Source organism: Podarcis liolepis (assembly GCF_965112155.1).
Source record: "Podarcis liolepis genome assembly, chromosome: 14".
NCBI lineage: Eukaryota > Metazoa > Chordata > Lepidosauria > Squamata > Lacertidae > Podarcis > Podarcis liolepis.
The window spans coordinates 26,795,428-26,806,694 of record NC_139569.1 but is presented as its reverse complement, the minus strand read 5'-3'; the positions used below and the strand labels follow the sequence as shown (position 1 = coordinate 26,806,694).

The 11,267-nt window shown below is 49.8% G+C and overlaps 1 protein-coding gene across 1 annotated transcript in view; it reads right to left on the bottom strand.

Moving 5' to 3' along the window:
• Positions 1-2,595: 2,595 nt before the first annotated feature.
• The window catches only part of RASGRF1 (Ras protein specific guanine nucleotide releasing factor 1), a 63,447-nt gene continuing 54,775 nt past the window's right edge, over positions 2,596-11,267 (bottom strand). Inside the window, exons 23-27 of the mRNA XM_083474997.1 lie at positions 9,061-9,258; positions 7,220-7,299; positions 5,275-5,392; positions 4,964-5,032; positions 2,596-4,121 (exon numbers count right to left, since the gene is read on the bottom strand). Coding sequence (XP_083331123.1) covers positions 4,029-4,121; positions 4,964-5,032; positions 5,275-5,392; positions 7,220-7,299; positions 9,061-9,258 — 558 coding nt within the window. The 3' untranslated portion in view covers positions 2,596-4,028. The remainder of the gene's footprint in view (positions 4,122-4,963; positions 5,033-5,274; positions 5,393-7,219; positions 7,300-9,060; positions 9,259-11,267) is intronic.

The following is an 11,267-nucleotide window of genomic DNA, read 5'->3' as shown; positions in this document are numbered from 1 at the left end:
TCTTCTTATGTTCACAGCACCCCTGAGAACAGGGATTTTTCCCCCAGGGGGAACTAGCCAGAACAGTTCCCGCGCCATTGCCATTCTAAGTGAACGAGGGAGGTGTTCATGGTGAGTTCCGGCACCTCTTTGTCCATAAAAATAGCACTGCCTATGACGTAGGTTAGGCTGGGAAATGCAGTCCCTGCCCCCATGAGCTTAATGGGCGAGTGGTGATTTAAAACCTGGTCTAAGACTCTCACCACTACACCACACTGCATTTCAGTGGTGGGGGCAGAAGCAGAGTGAGAGCCCAATTGGACCAGTTGTTTTCAAGCTTGGACTCCCTCCCTGTTTTCTTCTACTACTCCTGCCCCAGCTTACCTCCAGCCTGTCCCAACCTGTTGCCCTCATGGTGTTTGGAGCTGCTACTCCCATCAACCCAGCCAGGACCAGAAGGTTAGAGCAACTCACCCCTTTGGCTGCCAGAGGCCTCCTTGCCTCTCCCATTGGGATTGATCCCAGTCAAAGGGTTCATCTCAGTCAAAGACCCCTTATGCACGGAAAATCCCAAGTGTAGCCCCCCCTCCAGCCCCTCTGTTGGGCCCCTGGAACTCTCCACAGGCCACATTCCTTCAAACCTCAAGTGTTTTTGGTGGGATGGAACATGTGTCTTTGAATTCTGTTATCAACCATCTCAGACCCTTTGATGATCAGCAGGTGAGGCTTCGCTGGTGGTGCCATCTGGTTGGCGTTGACCTGGGACAGGGCCTTTTCTGCGGTGGCTCCCTGTTTGTGGAATGCCTTCCCTAGCAAGATTGCATCTGCCAGCATCATTATTGACTTTGAGGAGGAATTTAAACACATTCATATTTACCCAAGTGAATGTGGTGGCTGAAGGACACTGGTCCTGCCACCCTGAGATCATCCGTTGAGATAGTGGGTGAAATTCACCTAACAACCTTGAGTGAAATGGCTTCTGCTTGTGCAATAGAGCTTTCCCTTTTTCCACCCCACCCAAAAAAAATGACTCGAGGGGCAGCTTGGGAGAACCTCCAGAACAGTACATGGCAGAAAGGGGACAGTTCCCTCTAGCAACCTGACATGCTTATGCAGGCAGAAAATTTGTAAGCACAGTGTTGAATTCCACCCATAGTTTCTAACTTTTTAGGATGTTTTAGGATGTTTTTAGGTTTTTAATCACACACAGAGAGAGACATAATTTTTTTAACATCACATCTTTTTCTCCAAGGAGCTCAAGGTGATGTAGATGGCTCCTCCCTACCTCTTTTAATCCCCACAACAACCCTGTGTGGTAGGTTAGGCTGACAGGCAGTGACTGGCCGAAGGTCACCCAGTGAGTATCATGGTCAAGTGATGATTTGAACTCTCGTCTCCCAGGTTGTAGCCTGATTCTCTAACCACTACACCATGCTTGCTCTCAAACCCCACACACACACACACACACACACACACACACACACACACACACACAATTGCTGTGTCTGCTGCCCTGGGCTCCTTCAGGAGGAAGGGCAGGATATAAATGGAGTAATTAAAATGAGCAATAAAATAAACAATGCCTTGTTTATCTGGATGGAAGACAGAGAGGGATGTGCAAGTGTGTGCAGAAAGTGGGCTAGCGAAGGAAGGAAATATTTCCATTAATTGCACCACCCACTTTTGCCTCTGGCCCCACCCACTTCTTGGCTGAGACCCTTGGAAGGTTACCCATAAGGCAGTGGTATTCAACTAGGCTGCTGTGGCACCCTGAGGTGCCTTGAAGGATGGTCAGGGGTGCCACAGGCAACACTGGCCTCTGCCCCTCTTTCTTTCTTTCCTTCCCTCCCTCCTCTGATGCCCTCTCATGTCTCTGCCTTCCAAAGGCTTGCACAGCGGTTTGTTGCAGCAGCCCTGGCTACAAGCTCTGCGGGTGAATTGTGCCTCTGGGGCTGGCCAGCGGGTGCTGGTTGCCAGGAGCTGAGGCAGCCTTGGAGTAAGCAAGCACACAGGCAAGGGAGCCCAGCCAGCCAGTCCACCAGCCCTTGCTGTTGGGAATGGGCTGACAAGTCCCAGGCCCCTGTGGGGCAGTATGAGGAGGCGTGTTTCTTTGGGGCAGGGAGGGGCAGCTCAGAGACCAGGGGCAGAAGCAGCGGCTGCCCAGAGGACTTTCAAGGAGAGGGGAGAAGAGAGGAGGTTGAGGTAACACTGCATAAGGGAGGATGTTGAAGAAAGGATGAGAGGCTGCCAGCTCTGCTGGCAAGGGGTGGCATAACTGGGCTTCTGAGCCCCACAGGGCTGCCACAGAAAGAATGCAGTTGGTCAAGGAAGTCATGGACTCAAAAAGGTTGAAAACCTCTGCCATAAGGAAACATGGCCCCCAGCTTTGCTGCATGGCTAGTAACTGGTGATTGATGGGTTACAACAGTTACCACTCCCTGTCTTCCCATAGAGTTCCTGCAGACCGTCCTGCTCTCAGGTGACCTTCTGCTTAGCCATATTTTGGGGGTCTTAACCAGGCTTTTCTAATGAACTAGGCAACCTCCCCTGCTTAAACTTGCCCATCCCAAACAGCTCCCCCTGATGGGTCCAAAATACACTTTTGCAAAGCCACTGTTCACCCTGAGATAGAATAGATTTATTAGCAAGAGGTAATCAGGAAACATATATTTTTACAAAAATGGAAATTTTTTCCTTTTCCCAAACAAACAAGCTGTAAGTCGAAATATTTTAGGTCTTGAAAGAGAATTCTCATACCAATGGGTATTGCTTACAGCAAAAGGTTTTGTTTTGTTTTTTCTTCTTCTGGTTTTTCCGTTACTGTGGAGCATGCCTGCCACTCAAAAATTCACCTGGGCTTATATCCTGTACAATGTAAAAAATACGTGATAATATTCACAGAATAAGCAGTACATTACTGTAGTCCTGCTAGCAAGTGGTTAGACAGGATTACAGTATATGTAATAAAAACACTTGGCCATTCCCCTCCCTCCCTCCCCTCCCCTCTCTAATTCTACATTATGTTACTAAGAAGAGTCACTAAAGTCTACAGACGGAGGAGCGAAATTCACACAGAGCCTCTCAGGAGGGCGATGAAGCAGGAAGGTTCAAAGATATGGTTGGTCTCTGTCTGTCTGTCTTCCTCTCGTGGCTGGCCCAAGCCACCTGGGTGCTTGAGGCAGGAAACCCAAATGGTGGTTGTCTCCTCCCTGCCCTGCTTCCCTACCCATTTATGTGGGGACAGACAGCACCCCCACAAAAGGGAGTCCTCTTGCACCAACAGTACCTGTTCCCCAGGGGAGACCTGCCTGCCTGTCTCCTTCCTACTCTGTCACCCAAACCCTACTGCTCCACCTTGGCCTCATTGAAGAGAGCCACCATCTTTCCACTATCAAGCCTGTTTTGCCCAGTTGACCACCACGGGTCAGATTCTCCTTCAAGCCTCTCTTATCTCCTTGGCAACAGGAGGTCAGAGTCCCCTTGGCTCTCTCTGCTCCTGCCGCTGCTCAGTGAAATGCGTCCTCAAGAATTTGCTTTCCCTTATTACATGACTTGTATTGGGGGACTTAGCGGTTGCCGTCCGAAATGACTCGGAGTGAGTGTGTGTGTTCCGTAGCTCCCCTCCCGGCAAAATGGAAGGCCGTGCCCAGATTGCAGAGGCCTGGAAAGCAGGCAGCTGTTCCTCAGGTAAGGAGGGGCTCCCTTGTGCAATGCCCCACATGCCCCCATGGGTGGCTTTCCCGGCTGCCACCCCCTCCGTCCCTCCCCCCGCCCCCAGTGCACACACGCAAAGAATCAACAACAAAGAGAACATAGCTGAATAGGAACCAGGACTGCAGTCAACAAAGTGGTCTATGCCGGACTCCCCAGGACAAACGGTGGCTAGTCAGATTCTAAGGACAAGGAGAGGGGGGGTGGTGGTGGGGTCTTGGAGAAGCACATACGCGGAAGTCAACTGAGGGTTCCCAAAAGAAACAAACAGCTGCTATGTACAATATGGTACATGGTGTACAGGGAAGGGCCCCCAGGGGGCTGCTGCCACTCTGGACTCAGGTGGGCAGCTTTGGCTCTATCTGGAGCGAGGCCTCGTAAAGACCCTCCTCGTCCATCACAAAGGACTGGTCCAGGAGGTACTGGGTGACCTGGAAGAGAAAGAAAATGGAGAGAGGGTGAAGGAAAGGGAGGCAGCAAGGGGTCAATGCTGCTCCCTCTGGACCTAAGGGGAGAGAGCCCAGTGTTGTGAGCTTGTTGTCAGATGGCTGGGAGCAGATCTGTTGGTGTTGGGATACCGTGCAACAAACTAACCATAGGGTTCCTTAATGGCCTCAGAAGAAGCACCTGCCAGATCAGGCCCATGGCCCATCTAATCCAGCATCCTGTTCTCACAGTGGCCAACCAGATGCCTGTGGGAATCCCGCAAGCAGGATTTGAGTGCAACCACGTCTCTCCTCCCCTGCAGTTTCCAGCAACTGCTATTCAGAAGCAGACTACCTCTGCTTATAGTTTCTCTCTCTTTATGGGAGCTAGTTTTGTAGGAAGTGTTCAGAAGCATTGCTTCCTCCAGCTGTGGAGGCAGAACATAGCATTCATCTGGGCTAGTAGCCATTGATAGCCCTCTCCTCCATGAAGTTATAAGTACCTTCCTCAGCAACAGTTACCTAGGAACAATTATTCAGGAATATATCCTGTTCTCACAGGGGCCAAGCATATGCCTATAGGAAGCCTGCAAGGTGGATCTCAAGCTACAGCCATTGTTTTTATCCAAACAGTCTTCCCCAACTTAGTGTCCTCCAGATGTTTTGAACCACAGCTCCCATCAACCCCAGCCACCATGTCCATGCTAGTGGAAGATGTCCTCCAAAACATCTGGAGGACTCCAGGGTGGAGAAGGCTGCTTCCAATTGAGCTCTCAGACACCCTCACCTCTGGGCAGTGGGTGCAAGGGACAAGCCCGACCCCCCGAAAGGGTCTGCAGTGAAGTTACCTTTGCCTGATGCTCAATTTTGTAGGCCGTCTGCTGGAACTGCCTGATCTCTCGGATGATATGGGAGATCTGTGCAGAAAGAAAAGAAATTGGTGCTTATGTTTGTGCTCCCGGGAATAAAAGTTGTTGGGGAAACACTCAAAGCTCATGAAATAAAAGGGCCTGAGGCTGGTGAATGGAGTAATCAGGCGGTTCACATCTTCACGGACTATCCTTTCGTCAGGCTATTCTTGACATCTGATCAGACTTATGAAACCTCCTTATGATTTGCCCTTTCTCCCTGCCAAAAGGCACTGTGCCAGGAAACTTACCATCCTCATTTTGGAAAAATTCACGAGGCCGTCTTCAGTGTAATTGGGGGTGCCCTCCTCAATGAAGGCCAGGTCTGTCAGGTACATCCCTAGATATGGGACGCAGGGTGGATCGCAGCTGGAAGGGAGAAAAGAAGTCCCACTTAATGTGATGGGCTTAATGTGATCCAATAGTCTTTCTCCTGAGTTTCCTCTTTGGCCACAGTTTATACAGGCACTGTCCTCACTCCATGTCAGCTCAGATGGGTTCATAAACCGTCACCACAGATTACACCCTGCAGGGAGAGCTTTTGTGTCCCCCTCACATCAAGTCTGATACTTAAGAACATAAGGAGGGTCTGATGGATCAGGTCAATGACCCATCTAGTCCAGCATGCTGTTCTTACAGAAGCCAACTGGATGCCTGTAAGAGGCGGAGCCAGTGGCCATCAATAGCCCTCTCCTCCTTCATGACTTTGTCCAATCCTCTTTTTAAGCCATCCAAGTTGATAGGCACCACTGCCACCTGAGTGAACTCCATAGCTTAATTAGGCAATGTGCGAAGAAGGAATTCCTATTATCTGTCTTGAATCATCCAACGTTCCGCTTCATTGGATGCCCGCCAGTTGTAGCCTTATGAAAGAGGGAGAAAAACTTTCCCTGTTTCAAGCCATACTGTATTTTTCGCTCTATAAGGCGCACCAGACCACAAGACGCACCTAGTTTTTGGAGGAGGAAAACAAGGAAAAAAATATTCTGAATCTCAGAAGCCAGAACAGCAAGAGGGATCACTGCACAGTGAAAGCAGCAATCCCTCTTGCTGTTCTGGCTTCTGGGATAGCTGCGCAGCCTGCATTCACTCCATAAGACGTACACACATTTCCCCTTACTTTTTAGGAGGGAAAAGTGAGTCTTATAGAGCAAAAAATAAGGTACTTTCCAATGTAGTCCACATCAAGTATGAATGAGTTCCCAGCTTCACAGACCCCTCTCCCTTGTGCAAATAGGAATGTCTTAGAACTCTGGAACCTATGAGATTCTCTGCATTCAGTGCAGAGGCCAAAACATTCCTCCCTGCCCTCTGAAGGGCCTCTTCCCTTTTGCAGTCTCTTGTGCCTGGTTGAATAGCTGGTTTCCCTTCCCCTTGCTCATGAGGGGCGTGCAAAGTCCCAGGGGCTGGAGGCCCAGCTGTCCAGCATGCTACCCACCGTGACTCTTCCTCTTCAGCTGAGGCTTTGAGCAGGGAGAGAGAGTGTTGTGCAGTGGTTAGTGTCAAATTAAGACCTGGGAGAGACCAGGGTTCAAATCCCTGCTTCTCAACCTAACCTACCTTCCAGGGCTGTTGTGAGGACTAAGACCTGAGTGATCAGGGTTCAAACCCCCACTCGGCCATGAAGCTCACTTGGGTGACCTTGGGAGCCAGCCACTCTCCCTCTCAGCCTAGCCTACCTTGCAGGGTTGTCTAGGGGGTTAAACGAGGAAGGGGAGGCAGTGGCGTAGCGTTGGTTGTCAGCACCCGGGGCAAGGCAAGTAATTTGCGCCCCCTAACTCGTGGATTTGCGCCTCCTAACCCGTGGATTTGCGCCCCCTAACCCGTGGATTTGCGCCCCCTAACCCCCAGATGTTGCGCCCGGTGCGGCCAGCCCCCCCTGCACCCCCCATGCTACGCCACTGAGGGGAGGACCAGGTGAGCCACCTGGAGCTCCTTGGAGGAAAAATGTGGAATATAAATACAAACAAACAAACAAACAAACAAATAAAGCTGAACTTTCTCAGGTCCTGGCAATATCTGCCAAATACCTAGAGGGAAGGAGCACTCGCTGGAGGTGTTCACAGGTGTGCCATGCTTTGTCTTTCTGTGTGCGCATGCACATACCTCAGACACCACACAAGGTCTCACATTTTGCAAACAAAGGCATGATGGGCACCACCCCCAGGCGGGCGAGCTCTGCTGCCAGCCACTTACTTTTTCAGGGCCTCCCTCAGATTCTTGAAACGGCCTTCCGAAGACACCAGGCGCTGCAGCTTGTCAATCAAAGCTTTTGTCTGAAAAGAAAGACATAAGGCAGAAAGTGCAGACTCTGGTTAAGGAAGAAAGAAGAATCCAGGCTGGGGTGGGGGGGGGCGCCTTTTTGGGGAATGATACCAAGGATCTGCTTCTGAGCTACTGAAAATCAAATGGGCGCTTTGGTCAACATGGTGAAGAGGCAGGCCCAGCAAATTCAAAAAGCAGTTTGGAATCAAAATCAGGAAGCAGGGCAAATATCAGTTGGCCAGGGAAGCTTCATTCAATTAGTTGTACCAAATAATCCCAGCTTGCAACCCTAGAATCATAGAATTGTACAGTTGGAAGGGGCTCAAAGGGTCATCTAGTCCAACCCCCTGCAATGCTGGAATCACAGCTAAGTTGCCTAATAGAGACAACTGGGCTGAAGGCAACACAGAAGTTCAAAAATGGGGTGGGGGGTCACTTGTGAAATTGCCTTAAGACCACAGAGGTTCCAGCTTAATGTTTTCTTTATGTGATTCCTCTGCAGAAACTGAAGCTGAGCCAGAAATCTGCTGCATCTGGTTTGGCTGCACTTTTGTGTTATGAGGAACCATCTGAGCGTATGATAAGTATCTGCGGGGAGAATGCCAGGTCTCAGTTCCAGCAAAGAAGGAAGTTCAGCCTCTTAAGTGGTCTGGCAGGGGAGTTCTGGATGAAAGGAGGAAGCAGGAGCTGCACAAAATAGGCCAAGCAAATCTCTCTGCTGTGGCTGGGAGAGGGGGGTGGCTACATAGTAAAAAAATCTCAGCACTCCACAGCTAGCATGCGCCTCTGCACATAGACTGGCATGCAGCAGAAGTCAAAGATCAAACAAAGCCAGTCATTGTGCTGGGCTGCATGGATCGGTGCCCAGTTCTCATGATTCTGAAGGAATCTGCATTCTCAGAAGCTACCAACTCAGACCAATAATCCCTCTAGCTTTACACTGACTGGCAGCCATGGCTCTTCAGAGTTCTTGTGGGGGGGGGTCTCCCATCCCTACATGGGCATGCCACCAGGAACTGAATATTTTACCTTCACGCAAAGCAGATGCTCAACCACTGAGCTACAACCCTTTTCCCTGAATGATTTTAGATAGACAGACAGACAGACAGACAGACAGACAGACAGACAGACAGACCAGTGGCGTAGCGTGGGTTGTCAGCACCCGGGGCAAGGCAAGTAATTTGCGCCCCCTCTGCCCTAGGGGCAGAGAGCTGCGAGTGCGAGCGCGCCCCCCCCGATGTTGTGCCCGGTGCGCCCGGCCCCCCCTGCACCCCCCACGCTACGCCACTGAGACAGACAGACAGACAGACAGATGATAGAGATAGATTGATGATAGATAGGTATAGATGATAGATAGATAGATAGATAGATAGATAGATAGATAGATAGATAGATGATAGATAGATAGATAGATAGATAGATAGATAGATAGATAGTAGATAGATAGATAGATAGATGATAGATAGATGGTAGATAGATAGATGATACATACATAGATAGATAGATGTGTTTGTTATTGCATCAATTTTACTAATAGTGAGCATATGCATTTAAATAAAATAAACCCCACAATTATTTTCTTATATTATTATTTACTACTATGACAGCTCTCAAAGTTTCAATATATGAGAGTCAGGGATTACTTAGCTGCAGTTTCTGCCTTGCAGGGGGGTTTGTTAAGATGGCCCCTCGGGGTCCCTTCCAACTCTACAATTCTACGAGTCCAAAGTGACCCCAGAGCTTTGCCTCGTGCTCCCCGCTGGCATACCCACCTGCTTGGACACCTTCATCCATGTCTTCTTCAAGCGGAAGATGGCACTGCGGTTGAAGGCCGAGGTGATCTCAAGGACCGCGTTGTAGTTGTGCAAGCAGCGGCAGATGTCGGCCACGGCCACCCACTTTTCGATGGCGCTCACCCTGGCGGTGATGTCCTCGTTGTGGAGGATCTCGGAGGCGATCAGGTTGCTGATCTGTAGGGGGGGAGGGGAGCCGCACAGGCCGGCGGTCATCAGGACCGCCTGTGTGCCATTTAAAAGGATCACAGAGCCCTGAGCTCAAGCACAAAAAGATGAGGACAGGAAATCAAATATACTTTTATCTCAGGGGCATGCATGGACTTGACAGGGCTCTGAGTTCACAGAACTTGTCCGCAGGCTGGCTCCTAAAGCCTGAGGTTGCCAAGGTTTCGGCACATTTTTTGCTGCCCCCTACTGGACATCTACCAGGGACGCAGGTGGCGCTGTGGGTAAAACCTCAGTGCCTAGGACTTGCTGATCGTAAGGTCGGCGGTTCGAATCCCCACGGTGGGGTGAGCTCCCGTCGTTCGGTCCCAGCTCCTGCCAACCTAGCAGTTCTAAAGCACCCCAAGTGTAAGTAGATAAATAGGGACCGCTTTATAGCGGGAAGGTAAACGGCGTTTCCGTGTGCTGCGCTGGTGCTGGCTTGCCAGATGCAGCTTCGTCACGCTGGCCACGCAACCCGGAAGTATCTGCGGACAGCGCTGGCTCCCGGCCTCTTAAGCGAGATGAGCGCGCAACCCTGGAGTCGGTCACGACTGGCCCGTACGGGCAGGGGTACCTTTACCTTTTTACTGGACATCTATCTATAACTAAGATGGGTAAAGAGTTTGAAATCCATATGTTTTCCATGTTCATCTTTAAGGTGCCGCAAGAACCTTGGTTGCTGTTTTGCTTCAGCTGACTAACAAATTCATTATGGCATAAGGTTGTTGTTGTTTCCAGCAGGTGCATGAAGTGTTATCCAGAGTTGGGGGTCTGTTGCAACCTAACTATCTACACACACTTACACAGGATTGTAAATAGGGAGATCAGAAAGAAATGAGACACAGGAAAGTACAGATGGGGATAATTACGTCATGAACAGTGCCCATATGAACAGACATCCTGGCACTGAAGGACCAGGTGCGCAGGCTGGGAGTCATTTTGGACTCGCAGCTGTCCATGGAGGTGCAGGTCAATTCTGCGTCCAGGGCAGCTGTCTACCAGCTCCATCTGGTATGAAGGCTGAGACCCTACCTGCCCGCAGACTGTCTCGCCAGAGTAGTACATGCTCTAGTTATCTCCCGCTTGTACTACTGCAATGCACTTTATGTGGAATACCTTTGAAGGTGACCGGGAAACTACAACTAATCTAGAATGTGGCAGCTAGACTGGTGATTGGGAGTGGCTACCGAGACCATATAACACCGGTCCTGAAAGACCTACATTGACTCCCAGTATGTTTCCGAGCACAATTCAAAGTGTTGGTGCTGACCTTTAAGCCCTAAATGGCCTCAACCCAGTATACCTGAAGGAGCTTCTCCACCCCCATCGTTCAGCTCTGAGGGCCTTCTGGCGGTTTGCAAGAAGTGAGGTTACAGGGAACCAGGCAGAGGGCCTTCTTGGTAGTGGCGCCTGCCCTGTGGAACACTGTCCCATCAGATGTCAAGGAAATAAATAACTATCTGACTTTCAGAAAACATCTGAAGGCAGCCCTGTTTAGGAAAGTTTTTAATGTTTGATGTTTTATCATGTTTTTAATATTCTGTTGGGAGCCACCCAGAGTAGCTGGAGAAACCCAGCCAGATGGGCAGGGTATAAATATTATTATTATTATTATTATTATTATTATTATTATTATTATTATTATTACTACTACTACTACTACTACTACTACTACTACTATTGCTACTACTACAACTACACACATCATGTGATAAAAACCTCTGTCCTGTTTCCATCTTCAAAAAATAGCTCGGAACATAAGAAGACAACAAAAGCCTACTGGATCAGGCCAATACCCTATCTATTTCAGCTTTCTGTTCTCACAGAGACCAACCAGATGCCTATGGCAAACCAGCAAGAAGGGACCGAGCACAGGAGCACTCTCCCTTTCCAGCAATTGCCTCCAACTGTGGAGGCAGAGCATAGTTATCATGGCTGGTAGGCATCAATAGCCCTCTCCTTGATGAATTTGCCTC